The sequence below is a fragment of the Pleurodeles waltl genome, chromosome 5 (assembly GCF_031143425.1).
Source record: "Pleurodeles waltl isolate 20211129_DDA chromosome 5, aPleWal1.hap1.20221129, whole genome shotgun sequence".
In the NCBI taxonomy this organism is placed as follows: domain Eukaryota; kingdom Metazoa; phylum Chordata; class Amphibia; order Caudata; family Salamandridae; genus Pleurodeles; species Pleurodeles waltl.
This window is the reverse complement of record NC_090444.1, coordinates 215,650,113-215,673,812: the sequence shown is the minus strand read 5'-3', so window position 1 is coordinate 215,673,812 and position 23,700 is coordinate 215,650,113. Positions and strand designations below refer to the sequence as shown.

The 23,700-nt window shown below is 45.5% G+C and overlaps 1 protein-coding gene across 2 annotated transcripts in view; it reads left to right on the top strand.

Annotated features, from left to right (window-relative positions):
* The window catches only part of PPP2R5A (protein phosphatase 2 regulatory subunit B'alpha), a 465,744-nt gene that overhangs the window by 369,220 nt on the left and 72,824 nt on the right, over positions 1-23,700 (top strand). For both annotated transcript variants that reach the window (XM_069233927.1, XM_069233928.1), the window contains 2 exons: positions 15,235-15,354; positions 15,459-15,586. In XM_069233927.1, the coding sequence (XP_069090028.1) occupies positions 15,235-15,354; positions 15,459-15,586 (248 nt within the window). The remainder of the gene's footprint in view (positions 1-15,234; positions 15,355-15,458; positions 15,587-23,700) is intronic.

The window sequence follows — 23,700 nt, the reverse complement described above, 5'->3', positions numbered from 1 at the left end:
CCAGCAGCTCAGGGCTGGTCAGGTGCAAAGGTCAAAGTGGTGCCCAAAACACATAGGTTTCAATGGAAGTAGGGGTAGAATAGAGGATTTTTGAGCCCCCCTGAACCTAATCCTGTACTCCTCAGTTGAAAATCCAAAGCCCTCAATCAGGGTAGCCTTCATGAGGTCATAGGATTCTGCATCCTTTCCAGAGAGTGTGAGGCGTCTATCCATACACTTTCCAGTGAACATTTCCCCAAAGGAGAGCACCCCAGTGAGATTTGTTTACTTTTCTGGTTGCACAAGCCCTCTCAAAAGCTGTGAATCATTTGGTGATGGCATCACCATCTTCATATTTAGTTACAATCCCTTTGGGGATCTTTAGCATGTCAGGGGTATCTCTGACCCTATTTAAATTGCTGCCACCATTGATGGGAGCTAAGCCCATCTCTTGTATTCCCTTTCAATGGCTAGGAGCTCTCTCTCCAAAGCCAATCTTTTGGCCATCCTGGCTAACAGGAGGTCATCTTCATTGAGGCTGTCCTCAATGCTTCCAGAGCTGTTGGACTCTCCTGTGAGAGAAGCAACATCTCTGACTATCACTTCTGGAGTCAGGGTTGGAGAAACCCTGGTCTCCCTAACTAGGACTGGAGGTGGGAATTCCTCCACATCACTAGTTTCCCCCTCTGTGAGGGCATCATCAGAGGGGTTGTTTTTAGCAAACTCTGCCAAGAGCTCCAGGAGCTGTACTTTGGTAGGGTTTGAACCATTTTTTATCTTTTTGATTTTGCAGAGAGTCCTTAACTCTGATATCCTAAGATGCAGGTAAGGGGTGAGGTTGAGCTCCACCACCATCTCTTCTGCAGTAGACATTATGTCTCTAAAAGTTGGGATACTTTTTAAGAATCTAAAACTATTTCAAGAACTTAATCCAAACTTTTACAAAACTTTTAAACTCTAACAGAAATGCTAATAGGGACTAACATTTTGAAAAATAGCTCAAATTTAAAAAATCAGTTTCTAATGACAACTTTTGGAATTTAGTCGTGTGATCAGGTATTGGCTGAGTAGTCCAGCAAATGCAAAGTCTTGTACCCCACTGCTGATTCACCAATGTAGGAAGTTGGCTCTGTATGTGCTATTTCAAAGTAAGAAATAACATGCACAGAGTCCAAGGGTTCCCCTTAGAGGTAAGATAGTGGCAAAAAGAGATAATTCTAATGCTCTATTTTGTGGTAGTGTGATTGAGCAGTAGGCTTATCAGAGGGTAGTGTTGAGCATTTGCTGTACACACACAGGCAATAAATGAGGAACACACACTCAGATAATTCCAGGCCAATAGGTTTTTATATAGAAAAATATATTTTCTTAGTTTATTTTAAGAACCACAGGTTCAAGATTTACAAACAATACTTTAAATAAAAGGTATTTCACTCGGGTATCTTAGGAACTTTGAAGCACCTCCACCCAGTACAGGTTTTGTTCCTGGCCCCAGAGTGACAAAGGCACTCTCCCCATGTGGCCAGCAACATGTCTGGTGTGTGGCAGGCTGGTAAAACTAGTCAGCCCACACTGGAAGTCGGTTATGTTTTCAGGGGGCATCTCTAAGATGCCCTCTTGGTGTATTTCACAATAAAATGTACACTGGCATCAGTGTGCATTTATTGTGCTGAGAAATTTGATACCAAACTTCCCAGTTTTCAGTGTAGCCATAATGGTGCTGTGGAGTTCGTGTTTGACAGACTCCCAGACCATATACTCTTATGGCTACCCTGCACTTACAATGTCTAAGGTTTTGCTTAGACACTGTAGGGGCATAGTGCTCATGCACCTATGCCCTCACCTGTGGTATAGTGCACCCTGCCTTAGGGCTGTAAGGCCTGCTAGAGGGGTGACTTATCTATGCCATAGGCGCTGTGAGGTTGGCATGGCACTCTGAGGGGAATGCAATGTCGACTTAGTCATTTTCTCCCCACCAGCACACACAAGCTGGCAAGCAGAGTACATGTGCTGACTGAGGGGGTCCCCAGGGTGGCATAAGATATGCTGCAGCCCTTAGAGACCTTCCCTGGCATCAGGGCCCTTGGTACCAGTTACAAGGGACTTACCTGGATGCCAGGGGTGTGCCAATTGTGGAGACAAAGGTACAGTTTAGGGAAAGAACACTGGTGCTGGGGCCTGGTTTGCAGGGTCCCAGCACACTTTCAAATCATAACTTGGCATCAGCAAAGGCAAAACGTCAGGGGGTAACCATGCCAAGGAGGCATTTCCTTACAGTCTGGTATCCTAAGCTTCTGAACATGAGTATCGATCCCTTGACCAGGCTGCCCTTTTAGGCGGATCTTCTGTTGCAGCATCAGGAAAGGGTAATCCACCCGAACCTGTCAACTCTACATCAACTCTCCACCTTCTTGTGTGGAGATTGAGCGGCAACAGTTGACAGCTTTCGACCTTCCTCTCAAAGTCTGCAGAGTTCATCTGGCAGCTAGGCGTACCTCCACCAAGGCGATATCCGCCTGCCGATGGAAAACATTTGTATTGTATTTTAAGGAAAAGTCAGTTGATCTACTTTCTGCTTCTCTCTTTGATGCCCTTATTTTTATTCGTAACCTTGTCCAACAAGACTTTGCTTTGGGTAATCTGAAGGGTTATCTTTCTTTTCTGCGTGCCTTCTTGCGGATGCCTGACCAACCCTCCTTATTTAAATGCCCGTTGTAAATACATTTCTGAAGGGCCTTAGACATATGTTTCCCTCTTTTACTTTTATTATGCTTCAGTGGGACCTTAATTTGGTCCTCTCATTCTTAAATGTATTCTCCTTTCGAGCCTCTTCATAATTGTCCCCTTGGCAGCCCATGATCAAATAGCATTTTTTGTGGCAATTACATCTGCTCCAATGGTAAGTGAGCTGCAGAGTTTTATCATCCAAGCCTCCATTTCTGTCCGTTTTTCCAGACAAACTCGTGCTTCACACTACGGCCTCTTTCCTGCTGAAAGTGGAGACACCATTTCATGCAAGCCATTCTGTCACCTTGCTTACTTTCTATGCTCTTCTGCATCCCTCAAAAGAAAAGGAGCAACTCCACTGTCTGGATCCAACAAAAGGGGGGTTGTTGTACCTTGACTGCACACAAGTGTTATGGGTAGATGACCACCTCAATGTATGTTGTGGTGTAGAAAGGTTTGGAGGTGCAAAAACGGACCATCTCTTGATGGGTCGTTCTCTTCATCAAATTCTGCTACACATTGATCAGAAAGCAACCCCGAGAGGGCTTGCATTCCCATTCCACCGGAGCCAAATCTGTGACCACTTCATTAGCATGTGAAGTCCCAGTTCTGGACATCTGCTAGGCAGCAGCATGGGCTTCCCTGCACACGTTTACCAATCACTATTGCCTGGACAGTCAGGTCTGCAGAGAATGGCATTTTGCCTGTTCGGTCCTGCAGGACTTTCTTGTTTAAATTTGTCCACAGTACCATGAACAGGGATGATATCACTTCTGTATCTATACAAATGTATGGAATCTGCAGCTAGAGATCTATCAGATAAACACGTTACTTACCTTCAGTTGCTCCTTATTTGTTAGAGACAATATCTAGCCGCAAATTCCTTACCGACCCACTCATCCTCCCTGATCTACGGACAGATTTCTAGGATTGGGGATGATCCCTTTCAGGGCCCTTGTTTGGACACAAAGTGTCAGTGCACTTCATGGCTCCACGCTCCTGACGTGGAAAGTCGTGAAAAGTAACTGACGTCCGCACTCCTAGATGGTGCCTATATAGGTTACGCGGACCTCACTGCAGATGATGACGCACAGAGCCAATCGATGCCTCCTACTGGAGCACATGGGTACTGCTCATAAATAATCTTCTGGATCCAGTCCGACACCTGGGGAAATTCACACGTAAGGAATCTACGGCTAGATATTGTCTCTACCGTATGAGGAGTTACTGAAGGTAAGTAACTTGTTCTTCAAGCGGCAAAATTATTGTTATAGGGAAGTAACTTGTTTCTTACCTTCTGTTACCAAGATCCTCACATTCATTAATAAGCACAGTGTCACACACTGTTGATTCAAATTTGACCTCACTAAAGGGTTAGCTCAAACGTTTGTTTGTGAGATTAACAGTTTGAGGTTGTAGTGCAGGCAGGATTTTCTCTCAATGAAGCAAGGCTTAAGTCACCATCACAAATTGATGATGTTAAAGTTTAACACTAAATTTGACAAGCTTGCTTGAATCTGCCTTGGAGTACATGCAGAAATGAAAAGTAAAGAAGATACAATACCTTATTGTGGAAGTAGTTCTACAGTTGATTAATCCAGAAAGGACTTAACCTTTCCTTTTTTAGTTGGCATAAGGAAGTGGTACTGCCTTACCTCCTTCTGTTGACTAGTTTAGGCCTTTCATCTCATGTTTTCAGATGTTATTTCTCACAGGAAAAATCAGTTGCAGAGTTCTGGTTAATGAGTATATCCCGTATCAAAAAGATTCCCCCTGAACTGGAATTGCACATGCTTTTCCCTAAGTGGATGTGCACTGTATTTGGGCCAGTGCATGATGCAGATTTAAGGTATAGCTGTTACGTGTGCTATAAGAGCTTGTTAGGCACTGGATTTATACATGGAACAGTTTTGCATGATTTTCATGAACATATAGTGGGACTGTATGCTTCTGGGTATTCTGTGGCAAATTAACATCAGATTGTCATTTAAATCGGAGAGGACCTTTACCACTCTCTTACTGATCCCAGATCCCCTGCGGTTCCGTCTTTGCACTCTTTAGTTTTAGGCATGCATAGAGATTACCACCTAGAAAAAAAACACACAATAGTGTCTGTTTGAGAAACACTTAGTATCATGAAATATAGTGCCTTTTAGGTATGTCGACTGAATGCAGATCAACTCTATCCTGGATGTACCGCAGCTCATGGGTAAAGCTGCTACTACAGCCTAATTAGTTGGTATTCCTTTTGCTAATGTGCTGTGCTTTTACTTGAAGATCAAAGATCAGTCCATACATTAACCAAGCATTATTTTATTGATTCAAATTGATAGATGAATTTTCATTCGTGCAGGCTTTTCTTAGTTCAGTGTTTCGTCCATTTGTTAGATGGTCCTTGTAGGAAGTTGGCTCCGTATATACTATCTCAAAGTAAGAGATAGTGTGCACAGAGTCCAAGGGTTCCCCTTAGAGGTACAATTGTGGCAAAAAGAGATAAATCTATGCTCTATTTTGTGAAAGTGTGGTCGAGCAGTAGGCTTATCAGAGGGTAGTGTTAAGCATTTGTTGTACACACACAGGCAATAAATGACGAACACACACTCATTAACTCCAGGCCAATAGTTTTTATATACAAAAATATATTTTCTTAATTTATTTTTATACCCACAAGTTCAAGATTTGAAGTAAATACATAAAATGCAAGGTACTCCACACAGGTAAGTTAGGAACGTTGATTTAGAGCAATAACATATACAGTTTTTGTTAAAAATGGCAATAAGCTATTTTAAAAGTAGACAGTGCAAAAATCAACAGTTCCTGGGGGAGGTAAGTATTGGTTAGATTGTGAGCTAAGTAAGACACTTACAAGTCTCAGTTCCTGGGCATAGGCAGCCCACCGTTGGGGGTTCAGGGCAACCCCAAAGTTACCACACCAGCAGCTCAGGGCTGGTCAGGTGCAGAGGTCAAAGAGGTGCCCAAAACATGTAGGTGTCTATGGAGAACAGGGGTGCTCCGGTTCCAGTCTGCCAGCAGGACTGCGTCCTCGGGGGGCAGACCAAGGGGGTTTTGTAGAGCCCTGGGGGGGAACACAGGTAGGCACACAAAACACACCCTCAGTGGCACAGGGGCGGCCGGGTGCAGTGTGCAAAGCAGGCATTGAGTTTGAATTGGTTTCAATGGAGGGACCTGGGGGTCACTCTAGCGGTGCAGGCAGGCACGGGGGCTTCTCGGACCAGCCACCACCTGGGCTAGGAAGAGGGTCACCTGGGGGGGGTCACTCCTGCACTGAGGTTCGGTTCCTTCAGAGCCTGGGGGCTGCGGGTGCAGTGCTTGGTCCAGGCGTCGGGTCCCTTGTTACAGGCAGTTGCGATCAGGGGGAGCCTCTGGATTCTCTCTGCAGGCGTCGCTGTGGAGGTCCAGGGGGGGTCATCTCGGGCTACTCACAGTGTCGCAGTCGCCGGGGAGTCCTCCCTGTGGTGTTGGTTCTCTGGATCTCGAGCCGGGGGCGTCTGGTGCAGAGTGTGAAGTCTCACGCTTCTGGTGGGAAGAGTGAGGTCTTTGAAGTTATAGAAAAGTTGCAAGTTTGTTGCTTGTTATTGAGCAGAGCCGCTGCTCACAGGAGTTTCTTTGTCCTGGGATTCAGGGTAGTCCCCTGAGGCTTCAGAGGTCGCTGGTCCCTGTCGGATGCGTCGCTGGATGCAGGTTTTCGAGTCAGGAGAGAGGCCGGTAGAGCTGGGGCCAAAGCAGTTGTTGTCTTCAGTCGCCTCTGCAGGCTTGCAGGTCAGCAGTCCTTCTTTAGTTCAGGTTGAAGGAATCTGATTTCCTTGGATCTGGGTTGCCCCTAAATACTGAATTTAGGGGTGTGTTTAGGTCAGAAGGGCAGTAGCCAATGGCTACTGTCCTGGAGGGTGGCTACACCCTCTTTGTGCCTCCTCCCTGAGGGGAGGGGGACTCATCCCTAATCCTATTGGGGGAATCCTCCAAAACTAAGATGGAGGATTTCTAAAGGCAGGGGTGACCTCAGCTCAGGGCACCTTAGGGGCTGTCCTGACTGGTGGGTGACTCCTTGTTTTTCTAATTATATCCTCCAGCCTTGCCGCCAAAAGTGGGGGCAGTGGCCGGAGGTGCGGGCATCGCCACTAGCTGGGATGCCCTGTGGCGCTGTAACAAAAGGGGTGAGCCTTTGAGGTGTCATAGTTCCTGCAGGCAGAGGTGTGAAGCACATCCACCCAGAACAGGCTTTGTTCCTGGCCACAGAGTGACAAAGGCACTCTCCCCATGTGGCCAGCAACTCGCCTGGTTGTGGCAGGCTGGCAGAAACTGGTCAGCCCCACACTAGAAGTCGGATTGGTATTCTGGGGGCATCTGCCCTGTACCTCCTACCTTAACTAGTTTTGTTACATTGTTAGTGAATGATAGACAACCCCTGCTCAATGAAACAGATGCATGCAACCTGTGAATGGAAAAGCAAGCCGATATCAGGCTTCATTGATGTAAACGCCTCTAATTTTAGTGATTTTTTACTTGTTTTCAGTGCACACAGCCTTGACTGCAGGTCACAGAGGGCCGTCTTTTCCTCACACAGAGGAGCAGAGGCAACATTGGTCTTCACGTGGTCACACTTTTGGACTTTCCCTAATTCATGTGATAGTGCGACTTGCACATGTGAGAGAGCCGTTTTTAGGTCGAGCCTATACAGTGCTTGCACTGTTGCTTAGCGACCTGTTTTAAATGGTTTTGAGGTCCAGCTCCAACCACTTCCACCCACTCATTGTGATTTGTTCTTTTATGTGCTGTTTAAAAATGCTGCCTTTTTACTGGTGCATTGGTTGTATTTGTCCCTCCTTTGGGTGCTTGGTTCCCTCCCATGGCTACTGCCCCTTTTACATGTAGGCCTTCACTTCTGTCCTTTTCTGTTACTTTTGACGCACTTTTTTATATTATCTAGGTCGAGCTGTGTGTGTGAAAGATTTTATAATATTATGCTTTTGTAGCCCAGGCGGCTTTGTTTTGAGCAGCACACATGCCTTTCATTTGATCAGCACTGCGCCCGGCTACATGGGCACTGCACTTACAGGATTAATTTATTTTCATTTAGCCACCCCCTCATCTCCGTGCGGCTGAGCTGTAAATCTCTGGAACTAAACGCCCTCTTTGTTTATTTTGACCCGTTCGGCTTTTATAACAAAACGTGATCAGTTACCTCGTTATTTTTTTATGTTTTTAATTTATTTTTTGTAGTGATTGGATTTTGTTTGAGGTTCAAAAGGTGCACAGACTATTGCATTTGTTTTTCTTTTATCTTGTTGTTTTGCATTCATTTTCTCCTCCCCGACCTCCCCTTGTCCTCGTCCCCTGCAGCCAAATCTTTTAAAAAAAATTGGGCTGTAAATGTTACTTTGTAGTATTTGCTGCTCATGCAAACACAGAGTTTTCCCTGAAGGTGCCTCTGAGCTGGATTCGTCTACCCACAAGACAGTGCCAACACCTCCGCAATCCACTTCAGATAATCATGTTTTAAAATAGCTCCGATATGTAATCTTCAGTCCATGCATGTTCTTTGCACCCCCATACCCATTTAATGGCCATGTCTCAAGGTAGTTTCACTGTTCAACTTGTGTGTGTCTTTTAAATGAATGAAAGCAGCACATCACCTTTAGTATATATTCATAAGATACATTTCTATACAACACTTGATGTTGTCTTCATGGCACTATAAATAATGAGAAGCCAGTATCTTTTGACACTGTGATTCTCAATACAAACCCTACACTCTTTCACTGACTCAGATGAAAGGTGTGGTTAAGATTAGAACCTGCGAACACCAGAGCACACCAAGCGGTCAGAAGCTAACTTGTTGAGCTGTACTTTGTTGTGAATTCAGCTCTGTGTTACTGTCCTGTTTCGACATGCAGGTATCTGACAATGCCCATAACATATGTAATTGAACAGGAGTTAATCTTCAAAGTCATAACTCAGACATGGCACATGAGGAAAGGTGCCTAGCAGAACTCGGATCACAAAGTTGTGTGTAGTTCTTCAGGTATCCTTTGCTCTCAGTCAGTCCCTTGTCTTACCATCCTTTAACGGAATGGTGATCCACCGGTGCATTTAGAAACATGCGGCCTAATTTTAATCTTTGCTGTGCATCTGTTTCGTGTTCTTTTTAAAATAGGCAAGCGTAAGAGTGACCCGCTAGGAGTCACTGTGAAAGGTATCTTGCACACGAGGAGTGGTCAGTGCTGGCATCATTTATGCACAAGTCACTGTGAATCCTGCCAACTTAGAAAGCATTTTGTACTTTGTGCAAGGAAAGCTTACATTGTACGATCTCTGAGAGGGAAGCCTGCACTGCTGCTGTGCTGTATCTGCTCTGTGTGTGAGGGACGCTTGCACTGCTGCTGTTCTATATCTGCTGTATGTGAGGGAAACTTGCACTGCTGCTGCCTGTGCTGTATCTGCTTTGTGTGTATATGGAAGCTTGCGTTGCTAATGCTATGGTGTATCTGCTGTCTGTGAGGGAAGCTTGCACTGCTGCTGTTTATGCAATATCTGCTGTTTGTGAGTTAGAAGCTTGCACTGCTGCTGTGCTGTATCTGTGCTTTTTGTGAGGTTAGCTTGCATTGCTGCTGTGCTGTATCTGTGTTTTGTATGAGGTTAGCTTGCATTGCTGCTGTGCTGTATCGGCTGTGTGTGAGGGATGCTTGCATAGTACCTTCTGTGTGAGGGATCCTTGCATTGTACCTTCTGTTTGAGGGAAGCTTGCATTGTACCTTCTCTGTGAGAGAGGTTTGGATTGTACCTTCCATGTGAAGGAAGATTGCATTGTTTCTTCTCTTCAAGGGAAGCTTGAATTGTACCCTCTTTGTGAGGAAAGCTTGCATTGTACCTTCTGTGTGAGGAAAGCTTGCACCAGTTCCTAAATAAACCACCTATCCCTCTGTATCTTCCTTTCCAACTATTCTATACAACTCTCACCCATATATATTCGCCATGCCACATAATTCCACTGCACAAATACACTTTGTAGCACACAATTCAATATTGCACAATTCCACAAGTTGCAATTAAAATACGAACCACAAATTTCCATTCCACACCACATACATCCCCCTACACTCCAAACCAAAACCCATAAATAAAAGACATCATTTATAACCCCAGTAGCTGTAACTCTCGCAAATGCGAGACCTATTGTATTACAAATGCTTGTTTTAAGACTAATGTGAGAGAGCAGGATATCAGCAAGCTTGCCATTGACAGTAAGTTCCAATGTTCAGTACTGTGTAACTATGAGGACTGAGCGCTTCCCCCCAGTATTTGGCAGTATGTGAACGAGAGCTTGTAAAATGCATACAGCTCACACCTCCTTAGATTCTCCCCAGTCTCTACTTTTCAAAACCTTGTGGAAATGATAGGTTTTCTTAAATGCTATTAAAAACCTGGGCCAAAAACTAGAAACATTACTTTTTCTGTTTCAGTGACATAATTCACATTTTAAATTCCCAATCTGTTCATATTTGTGTCTGCTAATCCCCATTGCAGCACACCAACCCAAGCCTGTAGTCTTTTTTTAACAGCAATGTTTGCTGTTCTTATGGGTGGGCTGCAAGAGGGGCAGACTGTAGGCCAAGGTTTAGGGTCTTGTAAATTCAAGCTACTGAAAATAAATGTCTTGAAATAAAACGTATTCCCCCTGTGATACGGACTGAAGTTAAAGCCCCCAATGTCCTCTAAATAGGGAGTGAAATACTAGGTAAGGCCAGCAATCCCTTCTTCAATCTACTGTTTTCTTTGTTTGACCGAGAATGATGCCTGGTGGTCTTGCAGCTCTTCATGCCTCCTGAAAGGAGGCAGAACGTGGGAGTATTAACCCCTGACCTTCCCCATCTCACTTATTTTCCTCATTCCTGCACATCCTATTTTGGGAGTGCAGGAGGCAATACACCAATCCTTTCCCCATTTGAAAAAAATGCTGCCAGGGAGGTCAAGCTTTTGTATATAGGTTGTGTGGTCATCTGTTCAGATGTTCACAAAACACTGGGTTGATGTTTCAGTCTTCTCTGAGACCACAGTCCGCTCACCCCTGGGCCCTGTCACTGAGGAGAGTGCTTCCTATCCCACGGTTATGCATAGGGCAGCTGTAGTCCATGACCTCCAGCTCCCCACCTTGGAGGTCAGCCCCTGTTTACTAATGGAGGTTCTTCAGCCAGGCCAGACATCTACTGAGCTCCTCTTACCATTTAACAAACCCCACTGTGGATCCCCCTGGTCAACCGTCAAATTGCACAAAGCCACTGCATTTCTTTCCTCCGTACTGCCCCCTGAAAGCTTGATAGTGCAGGCGTCTGCAAGCAAAACCTATCACAACACCTTTCCAACTACTTCTCCTGATAGGTGAAACAGATGGAGACTTTCTGGAAGATAGTCTTTTCATTCACGAGCTTGGCACTCGGGGAATGCCAGCTTGTGCGCTATTCTCACGCTCTTTGGCAGTCTGTGGTGCAAGTTCTCCCAGGTGTCCCTAATGAGCTCTGAGCAGTGCTTGCCCGGATTATTCAAGACACTTGTAACGCAAACAAGTTCACAATTCTTTGTGGCTTGGACACCATTTATTCCATCAAGTGAGCCAACCACCTCCAGATTACAGTCTCACCTGACTTCTTCTCAGATGCTCCTTTTTATCTGCACCATTTTGGGCATGATTCTGTTTTGTGCCTCCTCCCCATCTGCCCTTCCCCCGGAAGAGCCTCAGGGACATTCAGCCTGTTGCCCTTTATCTTTTAGACTCAGTCCTGGATTTCGGTGATGTACACTCTGATGCTGCTGGGACTGATGTCCTCCTGTATGCTGCTGGTCGAGTGCGTTGGGTGGCACACGTGGACTCTGCAGTGGGATTTGAAGTCTCAGTCAGCCCAACTTCACGGGAACCGTTCCGGCAACTTTCAGATTTCGGAGAAGACTGCAAAAGATCTGTTGTGGTGGTTGCTGGACTACAGTTAGGTCAGCAGCAGACCCCTATCCCTTCCCCAACCAGAGCGGACTATAGTGCCTGATGCTTCATTATTGGGTTGCTGTGGCCAACTGGGAGAGGTGGAGATTGGAGGCCTTTGGTCTCCGACAGAGTCCCAGCTCCATTTCTACCTTCTGGAGCTGAAGGCTGTTGCCTTCCTTCCTTCCTTCCATCCATCCAGGGCAGGTTGGGGGTCACAGAGCCTGTGCTCGGAGGCCTTGTATCTCTGGAAATGGCTGGCCCACCAAGACGTGTTTCTTGTGGTGGGCCACTTGGCAGGATCATTGAATGCCAGGGCAGGCAAGCTCAACTGTTGGCGAATAGTAAGTGGCAGTTAAACCTGGAGGTCGTGCAAGTTCTCTTCCAAGAATGGGGACAACATTGGATGGATCTGTTTGTCACCGCCGAGAACTCCCATTGTCAACACTTCTGCGTGTTGGAGTTTCCAATGCGTCTCTCGCTCAGCGACGTGTTCCACTATGAGTGGAACTTGGGACTCCTATATACTTTTCTGCTGATATCTCGCCTCGTTCTCAGGATGAACAGAACTGACCAGTCCTAAGTCATCCTAGTGGCCCCAGACTGGGCAAGGAGAGTATGGTATCCAGAACTCCTGGGCTTTTGGCATCTGTCCTTTGATCAGTCTGGACCCTGTGAGGGAACCTGCTGTCACAGTAACAGGCTGGGGTCCTGCACCTGGATCTTCATTATTTCCCCCTTCGAGCTTGGAGAAGGAAGGCAACAGCTGAACACCTTCAACCTTCCTCCAGAGTTGGTTGATGTCCTTTCGGCAGCCAGGCGTCCTTGATGAAAACTGTAGCCACTTGCCATTGGAACAAATTTGTTGCTTAGTACGTTGATCAAAAGAGAGAACCCCTTTCCAGGCAAATATATCTCATGTTTTGTTTTTTTGTTTTGTCCTTAGCCGGCAGGGCCTTACTCAGGGCACAGTTAACGGGTACCTTTGGGCCCTTTCAGATTTTTTGCAGTTGGCGTATCAGCCCGCTAAGTCTCCAGTTGTAAAGTGTTTTTTTAAAGATTTAAAACATTTGTTTCCTCCCTCTCCCTTTGTCATGCCACAATGCTCGAAGAGCGTCACAGCTATTCCTTTTAGCTGCTCACCCTCAAGACTGTGTTCCTTGCCACAATCCCATTGGTGCGGCGTGTGGTTGTGCTTCAAGCTCATCTTGTCCACCTGCCATACACCACCTTTTTCACAGACAAACTAATTCTGCAGACCGGGGCATCCTTCTTGCTTAAAGTTGAGACACTGTTCCACGTCATTTAAACATCACCCTGCAGGCATTCTATGGTCTTCCTCACCCCTCTAAGGAGGAGAGAATCATATTGCTTGGACCGTCAAGAGAGCGATGAGCTTCTACCTAGATTGGACCAAAGAACTCCAAATGTACGATAAGCTCTTTGTCCAGTTTTCTGGTGAAGAAAGGCAAAGCTGTGCAGAAGTGAACCATCTCCTGCTCATTCGTTTGCTGCATTAAAATCTGCCACGCATTGGCTAAAAAGCAGTCTTAAAAAGGACTTCATGCTCATTCTACCAGGGGCCAAAGCTTCTCCCAGTCCACTAGCATGCTGTTCCCTATTCTAGACATGTGCCAGGCAGCTGCGTGGTGTCCCTCCATATGTTCTCTCCCTCACCAAGGACCCTGCCACTGCCAAAACCAAACAGAGGAAGGAAGGCCATCATCGAATGGATGAAGAAAAACTGCCTGAAACTGAATTCTGACAAAACCGAGGTCCTCATCTTCGCTCCACCCCCTCTGCCTGGAACAACTCCTGGTGGCCTGCCACACTGGTAACCGAACCAGCACCCACCGACCACGCACGCAACCTGGGGTTCATCCTGGACCCGCCGCCAAGACATGGAACACTCTTCCTATCCACCTACAACAGACGCAGGACCTGCTAACCTTCAGGAGACACCTCAAGACCTGGCTGAGGCTAGAAGCCGCTATGAGAAGAACAAATTACTTACCTTCAGTAAGGCTCTTTCTGGTAGAGATTATCTAGCTGCAGATTCCTTACAGACCTTCCCATCCTACCTGTTCTCTGTTCATTAATAAGACCACAAGTCTCGGAATCTGAACATTGGTCACACCAATTTGTTTTTGTGGCTCAGCATCTGAGTGTGCGGGCAATCTCGAAAGCAGCAGCATGCGGGAGTGGCACCTATATAGGTCCTGCACCTCATTTCCGTAGCGGAACGAAGTTAGTGCAGAGCCATATCGTTCCACCTACTGCTGCCCAGAGGTAGTTTCGAAAAGTTTCCAGATTCAGTTCAATGCCTGGATAATATTCAAAAGGTAAGTAATGTGCAGCTAGAAAACAGTCGCTACCAGCGTGTTACCAAAGGTAGGTCACTTGTTCTTCAATTTTTGGTGTTGTGAAGCAAATGGTTGAACAGCAGCAACTGGCTCCACATTGATTAGAAAATATTTTAGCCACTTAAGAAAAGTGCCAGCAAAGCCTGCTTTTCCTTAATGTTCAGAATGGAGTTAATGGTCGACACCCAATGCCACTACCATCGCCCAAAAGCCATCCAAAACTGATAGCATCACTGCCTCTTGCTGTTGCCTGAAGAAAAGCTGCCAGAGAAGAGATTAAGAAACACGTTTCCTTCCACCAATTGTTTGAGCTGGCTTTGAGCAAATGGTTCTAGGATCTTTCCCAAAGAAATCTTCCTGAAGTTGCTCTTATCTGGTCTCAACTGAAGTTTTTTAAACCACCTCTGTGAACGTTGCCTTGACCTAAGGAGATGTTAAGCAGCACCATGTATTCGTTTCCAAAGAAAAAATGGAGCAGTTTCATGATTCTAGACAGACTCAAATCGTTAGGGCACCCAGAAGGGGCGGCAGTTAATGAAGTTTGAGAGATTGTTTCAAAATGTTCACTGTGAAGCACTGGGCCGAACGTTTGTTAGTCATCTGGCAGAGTAACATCTTCATGAACTTTGATCATATTCTTTGCAAGAAAAGCAAAGATTTTGGCTTGGCTGAAATAAATGTAGTAAAGTGTGTTTGGCTAGGTTGAGGGATAGCTTGCTGTAACGTAAAATATCTCTGATGAGAAATTGGATGCCTAATTAGCTTAAAAAAGTAGTCCTTTACTCCTCTACCTTAAGACCTTTATATTACACAACCTTTGTACATCGTCCAGAGGGGTAATAATAACGAAGGGTTCGATCCAGATGCATGGATGGTTTCTGGGTGGTGTAGCGCAGCATGCTGTATATTCCTAATTGAATTTTGTGAATATTTTGAAATTCGATATTCCGAGTGTGAATCTACAACAGAAACAAGTTGCTAACTGGTGTCTTATGTAAATAGCATTTTCCCGATTTGTCTCCAGAACTACTTTGTAATTGTAGTGTGCACAAACAAAAATAATTTCTCTTTTGGTGTTCGTTTTTCTTTCCAGTTTGAGTCATCTTCCTGAAGTCAGTGTTATGTAACCTTTGTTTTATTGGTCCATTAAAATAACTTATTTAATCTACACAGGTGATGTATTTAGGTGAAATTGAGGAAATCCTTGATGTCATAGAACCAACTCAGTTCAAAAAGATCCAAGAACCACTTTTCAAGCAAATTTCTAAATGTGTCTCAAGTTCTCATTTTCAAGTAAGTTAATTATTTATGTAATTTTTAATTAACGAATTTGTGGAGAAAAACAGCATTATTTTTGATCCTTATTCAGTATGTTAAAATCTAAATTTTTATTTCAGGTTGCAGAAAGGGCCTTGTATTTTTGGAATAATGAATATATTCTAAGTCTCATTGAGGAGAACATTGACAAAATTCTACCAATTATGTTTGGTAGTTTATACAAAATCTCCAAAGAACACTGGAACCCGTATGTATTACATGCAGTTCAATAGTTTGTTTTACTAACGATGTTTCCCAACCCAACTATGGAATGAAAACTGCTGGTCATGTAAAATTAAATGTTGTGGTGAACATAAATTGACCATTTTGATACATTGTACACACTTGAGCATGTTTTATTTCTCTTTCTATGTGCGACTTATTCTTTCTTTTCATTAGGATTCTGACTGAGATGAGAAACTAATTGATGGCGAGATGTCAAGTCTGTGCTCAAGGAATTTAACGATTGGCTGGTATACCGCCACTTCAAGATGGAGAGGATCCATCTACTACTGGAGATCCTCCAACCCAACGATTGGATAGTGCGTCTCGATGTCCAGGACGCATACCTGACGATCCCGATTTTATTTTATTTTTTCCCCCCACACCGCTGATTCCTACAGTTTCACTGGCAAGGGTAAATGTTCCAGTTTACCTCTCTTCCATTCAGCCTCTCTTCCACCCTGTGTTGTTTTACCCAGGTGATGGGCCCAGTAATGGAATTTCTCAGGGCTCGTGGAGTCCGCCTCACCGTTTACCTGGACGATGTCCTCATGATGGACCAGTCCTCATAGACTCTGCTCTCATACCTCTGGATGGCAGTCTCTCACTTGGAATCTCTTGGCTTCATTATCAACGAGCCGAAGTCTGTCCTCTCTCCCACCTAATGTCTGGTGATGTTAGGCTTTGTGGTAGACTCTCTGAAGATTAACAAGATCAGCACGAGCTGTGCTAGTTGGTAGTCAAAACATTGACTTCTCTCCGCTACATCGCAAGGATAGTTGGCCTGTTGTCGTCCTCCATCCCAGGCACATCCCCAGGCCCTCTTCCCTATTGCGTCCTACAGCATCTCAAGGCTGCCCATTTCCAAAGAGGCCTTACGTATTCTCAGGTAGTTCCCCCGTCGGGCGATGCACTGGAGGAAATACAGTGGTGGTTCAATCACATGGAGGCCTTTAGTGACAGAGCGATTGTTGTCCCTATTCCTGACCTAATCATAGAATCTGACGCAAGTGGTTCGGGATGGGGCACATTGTGGTACATTCTTCACAGGAGGACTATGGTCTACTTAAGAAAAATCCATGCACGTAAAGTGCCTCAAACTCCTGCCGGGGATCATTCGTGGTCAAATGCTGGACCAAGAACCAGGCAAAATGGTATGTCCTACTCAAGATGGACAATGTGGCTGCGGTGCAATATATAAACCACCTGGGGGGGAGCACTCGTTTCAAAGCTCTCTCAGATCTGGCCAGGTCATTTTGGGAGTACTGCCTCTCTCATCAGGTCTCAGTGACGGTGGAACACCTCCCGGAAGTGGCCAATCAGATCACATACTGGCACTCCCGACACCTGAAGGACACGAGTCTCTTGCAATTGAAAACCTCTCTCTTTCAGGCCCTCCAGTCCCGATGTGACCTGTTCTAGATAGACCTGTTTGCGTCACACCTGGATCACCAACTTCCCAGGTACTTCAACTGGAGGCCGTACCTGGGAGCAACGGCTGCAGACGGGCACCTGGAACATGGGTACACCTTTATCCCATTCGCCATGATCTCTCGGCCCAGGTGCACAGACAATAGGCTGAGTTGGTACCGATAACTACAGTTTAGAGATCTCAACTTTGGTATCTGGTTCTACTGGAACTTTCTTGGGATTTTCCAGTCCCTCTACCCCCCCTTTGGGATCTTCTCAGAGACCCCGACAGGACTCCCCATCCACTAGTTTGGGAGGTGTCTCTGTCACTTATGGCTTGGAGGATTCTTTGGGTCAGATAACTCTGTTCCTCTAGTGTCAGGGGGCTTCCTAAATCCTCAATTTAGGGGCTTTTAGTGGAGTGTAGAGTAGTGGGCTATTTACCCTTGGGGTGACTACACCCCCTGTGGGGAGTGAGCATAACCCTGTCCCAGAAAGCCTAGTTCCCCCATAAACAAGATGGTGGAACCCTTCCTCGAGAGTCCACTTCGGGTAGCACACCATAGGGTTGTGGCTAGCCCAAAGGTGGTGCACGCCTGCTGACTAATTTTCCAGCCTGTCTTGGTGCCAAGTGGGCCTTAATATAGGGGTGGGCTACAACCATGTCTAGGGAAACCAGGGGTCTTATACCAAAGGTGGCAGGGCCTTTGAAGTCTTTGTCCTTAGTATGCAGATTCGCTAGCCATCCTTTTGGAATAGGTGACAACACCTACCTCGGAGCAGGTTTTCTTTCTGTCCTTTGAGAGTGCAGGCTCTCACCTCTCAGGGGTCAGAAACCTGTCTGTGGTGGCAAGCTGGTCGTGACCAGTCAGCCAACACACTCGGAGGCTAGTGGGATTTAGGGGACATCTCTAAGGTGCCATCTGGGTAGGTGTCATAATAAATCGGAGGCTGTCATCAGTCTGTATTTATTAAGATAAGGTGTTTGATACAAAACATCATAGTTTTCAGTGAAGCCACACTGTAGCTGGGGAACTCATAAGGACGAGTGTCTAGTACATACCTTAAGATGGCTTCCCTGCTCACCTGCAATGCTCAGTAATGGAGCTGGGCATCACAGAGTCATATCTGCTTGGGCAGATATGACCTCACATTAAATAGAATGCCCTCTGCCTTAGGTCTGCTGTAGGTGTGACTTACATATACTTAGATGCAGTGATTGAGGCACGACAATCAGTTGGTGTGCCATGTCGTGTGTTTGCCTGGCCTGCACTAGAACACACAGACTGCAGTGGCAGCTGTGTGCAACTTGTTTTTAGTGGGGTCCCTGAGGGTGGCACAATACATGCTGCAGCCATTGGGGACCCTTTGCACTACCAATGCCCTAGGTACCAGGGGTACCCCTCACTAGGGACTTACAAAGATAGGAGTGTGTGCCAATTGTACACATTGTTACCTGATTTTAGGGCAAGAGCACTGGCACTGGGGACCACTTTTAGCAGGGACCCAGTGCCCCTCGGTCGAAAAACCTCAATACCAGTGAGCAAAATGTAACTGGCCATGACTTTTCGTAAATGACGGAATTTGTGAATGTGGAGAAAGTATAAAATAGTGTCCCTGGACAGTTAGTCAAAAAGGCCTTGCCCAGGACACCTGTTTTTTATTTCCTAGAGTCCAAGCTAGGATAGTTGTGATGTTGCAAACAGATCTACACTTAGGAAGCTTTAATCTAAAAAGACAGTGTGAAGAACTTTGTAGTCCTTAACATCCATTCATGATTTTCCTTAGAGAATCTGCTGAGGAAATCCTCTTGTTGATTCTGGCTTCCCCAAAGGCTAATTACTTTTATGGAAAGCATCACGGCAAAAGCCACAGCCAAATGTTTTGGTTTTACAGTGATTGTGGCCTGGATCTTTTTCCTCCTTTCTTGATTAGGTATTGCATTGTTATTGTGTTGTGTGCTTGCACTAAAATACAGTTCAGTGTTAGTGTGGGCCTTGTGCCTTAAAGCTTCCCTTTCTCAGACATTCAAGAATGAGAAGGATGCAACAAAATACCTCATCTGCGCAGGCCTACACATAACGGACTGCACCGGCAAAGAAGCTGGGACAAGGGTGCTTTGAAGGCGTGCTAGAATGAGGACGACCAGATACTTTGGCGATGTGCAAACATAGCTGATGGACAGTCCTGTCAGTGGGTCTAGACCTTTTCTGTGCTGGAACAGTTTAAAGTCTACTGGATTGTTGTTATGATTGATTTGTGATACTGTATTTGCGGACTTAACCTATAAAGTAAACAGAGCACTGCACTGGTCATTTCTCAATTTGTTTGATTGCCTTTGAGCCAGTCGCCTAGTTATGGGCATACTAATACTTTTAGCTGTGGAAGGTGGCCTGCTGCTACTGCCATGCACTCACAGAATGCCTTAGAGGCAGACTTGAAACTGGAAAGGAGCACAGCATACTGGAAATGTCTTTCCCACTGCAAATCGAAACAAGTTCTCATGTTTACTTGCTGTCATGATGTGAAAATATGCACCCTGCAGGTCTGTTGAACACATCAAGTCCCCTATCCTAATTTGAGGGAATATTTGATGTAGTGCCAGCATACTGGCCTCTTCTTTTTTCATTCATTTGGTCTGAAGTCTTCACTGAAATCTTTCTTCCTTTTGAGAAAGTGTCATGAAAAGATGACTTTATGCCTTTGTTGGTTGGGACAGGTACTATTGTTCTCTTGGGCAGAAGCAAGAATGTCTCATTGTGTTATTCAATTAGATAATGTTTTGTTGTCAGTGCTGGTGTAATTGTAGGATGTGGGGCGTTAAAAAAAAAAAAAAAAAAAAAAGAGTACCCGTCTCACACAATAGCAAGCATCCACTTAACACATTTAAGGTTTTGCCGCTCTTGCAGATGTTCTCTTACCCTTCTATTTGAGCGGACTATGGACAGGAAAGGGAGAAGACTTTGCTATGATTTGTATGGTAGCAGGGAGAGGAGCATGCCTGTTTTCTGGCAGGCTTGGATAATAGGGCCCTGTACCCAAATCCGGGTCTGAGTCTTGTGCTCTACTTCGTCTCATAATCAGTCTTGTCTTACTGTTCCACCTCCTGTTGGGATGATGGTATGTCCATTTAGTGGATTGAACTCTGCCTGCCTTAGTAACAGCAGTTTCTGATGGATACTGCTAACTGTAGAGTCCTCACCTTTAGAATATCCCTTGCGCATCTGTAGATGGCACTATGCCAGCTTCACACCTCTCGGTAAATGACAGAGCAGAGCCATATATAAGTGCCACTCTTCTGCTCTGATGTCAGTTTCTTTCTGTGCCCTCTGACGCACATCTGGAGCGCTGCTCTCAATTATATCGGTCTTTTGACAATTTAAAATTGTACAGAACAGTGTGCTAATATATGATACCCCGCAATGCTGTGACTGCCGTAAGCAGTTTCCTGTTACGGGAGTTACCTGAGCTCCAGTCAGGCCTCACTCATGTGACCAATGCACTCTAATGCTCTCAAAGGCGATCCAAGACCAGGAGGTGAATCTGTACAACCAGGCATCACATGGGTATGATTCCCAGTCGAAGTCATGGGACCACTCCCATTTATAAGTCTGCTCCTCTTCTTGCTTAAAATCTTCAAACAGGTTGAAGTCAATGCAAGCATGAGGAAGAGAAGTGGGCTCAAGTGTATCCTGCGACACTGATTCCAGATTGAAGGTCTGCAGTCATCAAGACCTATGATGCACTCCTTTGAGGTGTCTCTGGCTATTGAACCTACATCTCAACTGATTTTGATGTGTTCAAAATTTCTCAGACCATCATCGACCTGCAGCAGAAAGTAATTCTAGAAAGTGGTGCTCCAAGTCTTAAGTACGCTTCCTGCTCTGTGTGGCACACCTTTGGGCCCCAGAGAGCTCCAAAGGCCTCCAGTCATTTTACCATTAATAGTTCTGACCCTGATACTGTCTTCTCCTGTGAGTCCTGTTACAATGCCTATACCAACACAGGTGCAAACGTCCACGCCACCAGCCCCATGGTTTGAACTGGTTTCTGCCACACCAACACTGTTGCCAGTGCCACCAGCACAGGTTGATGACATCACCTTAGACCCCAAACTGGCATCAGCCAGAGTTCACCCATGTCGTGTCATGAAATACCTAAAGTGCAACTGGTTGTCATGCTTCCTGATTCTAACTTGATGCATCTACCAGACTCTATTGTCAACAGAGACTCCTTTTGTTTTATTGTTTGCATCTGAGACTGATTCTGTACTGGAATAGGAAGCACCCAAAATACTGTTTATGATCAGGAGGGGCATAGGTTACTTCCATTTCACTATGCTGATGATGCCTCATACCTTGATTTACAAAGTGTCAGTGGTCTTGCCACCTCCCCTGAAAAAGAATTGGACTCGCACACATGGGCCACCACTGGAGGAAAGTGAGGTACGAGAATTACAGTTGTCTTCCTTTCAGTCTAAGGCAAATGTTCTGACGGAGATTCTCAAACTTGGGCCGATTACATCAGAGCCCTTGCTTCAATTCAGTGACACCTTCACAGATACATTGGTAGCTACGTGGACACTGCCATGTTCTTGTCCTTCTCTTAGTTGACAAGTAGCCAGACTGGGCCAAGGGATCTAGATTTCTTCAACAAACATCCTACGCCAGAAAGTATTACTGTGCAAACTTCAACCACTAAGGTTAATCCTAACTCATTTCTCACCAATGCTCTGGATAAAGAATCCAAATGCATTGATGCATTTGGCAAACATATTTTTTTCCTGACAGTTTAGCACTATGGCCCAGAAATGCAGGTTGCCTGTTGGGCCATTACGCTCATACCTAATGGGACATGGCAAGGGTGATCTTGAAGGGTGTCCAATAAGACATTTGGGCCTCTCTAGTGCAGACAATCCATGATGGGAAGTATGTAGCGAAATATATTATCCTTGCAGGCCTAGACAGTATGGACTGCACGTACAGCAGGTGGCACCATTTTCGTGCTTTGAAGGAATGACTACATTTTTGGCGATGTTCAAGCATCACTGATAAACATGCCTTTCAGTGGGTCTAGATTTTTTCTGTGGCACAAGGAACTCCTGTGTGCATCTCCATCTGTACCTCCCGTAACCTGAGTTCTGAAGATCAACGACGACACGGCCCAAGCCATGCTAATTGCCCAGGAAGGGACCGGGATACTGTGATATCTGGAGCTTCTCAGCATGAGCATCTGTCCTACTATCAGGCTACATTTTCGGGAGGATATCATGTCTCCGCAAAAAACAGCAGGATCCTAATTCCACGCCTATGCGACTTACACCTCTGTGCATGGCAATTGAGCAGCAGCAATTCACCACATACAAGTTGTCTTCGTTGGTGGCAGATGTCATCCTCCTGCCAGACAACCTTCAACAAAACCATATGTACTGGTTGCTGGGGGAAGTTTTTCACCTGGTGTGATGAGCAAAACAATGACCCCAATGAATCTAAGTTTTCAGACAGTCTGCTGTGTTTTCTCTTTAGCATAGTAAGGCCTTGCAATGGACCCTGCAAAAGGTTGTTTTGGGAGCTCTGTCGACCTTTCTATGTTTGCCAAACCAGCATACTTGTTTGAATCACCAGTTGTGACACGGTTTATTAAAGGTTTGGCATACATGTTCCAACCCAAACATTTTGTGATACCCTAGTGAGACCTTAGCTTGGTCTTGACATTTTTCATATCTACACCCTTGGAGATTATGCACTATTGCTTACTGTGTCTCTTGATGACAGCAATAACTATCTTCATTATTGTGATTACATCAGTTTGTCTCATGAGTGAACTGTAGGCATTTTCAATACAAACCTCCCCCTCCCCCCCCACCCCCACTCCAGCTATCTTTCAGGACAAACTGATGACTAGGAGAATCCGGTGTCTCTTAGCAAAGCTTGTAACTCCTGTCTATGTTGACTAGTCAATCACTCTTGCTCCCCTTCAACCCTGGGAAGAGAAGCTGAGGCTCCAGTGGTTGTATCCCAAAAGGCCTTTGTATTTTTGTATGGATCGTACTGAGGTCCTTCAAACGGACTATCAACTCTTAGAAGGACTTTCTGTAGCAATGTATGGGACAGATGTGCAGAGAGGCCCCTTTCAAGATGAATAGTCATCTGTATCAAGATGTGATATTCACTAGCCAAACAGCCTCCCTCTAAGGGTCTGAGAGCCCATGCCACCAGGACAAGGGACATTAGATTGGTGTTCGCATGAGTGGTGCTTTTCTTTGCCATTTGCCAGACTTCAACGTCCGCATTGGTGGATGCGTTCACAAAGCAATTCTGCCTTGACACACCAGTCCAGTGAGAAAGACATTCTTTCCAGTGGGTACTCTACCTATCTGCGGGTTCCTTTCTGCCCTTCCACCTCTGTCCTGTGGAATTGTGTCTAACATCTGGAAAGGTCCCAAGATTAGCAGTCAACATATTGTCACCTACTGTCGATTTACACTCCACAGCCATGTGCGCGGAAAGTGAAAAGACTAAACTAAAGTGAGTGCGGAGGAGCAGCATGTGTTTGCGGCCCCACTCTGTCAGTTTTTGAGCAGTATTGAGCCAGCGTGAGAGCAGTGCTGAAAAATTCTCCAGGTCCAGTCTGGTACCTCTGAGATATTCTAAATGTGAAGAATCGGAGGTTAGCAAAGTATCCACCAGA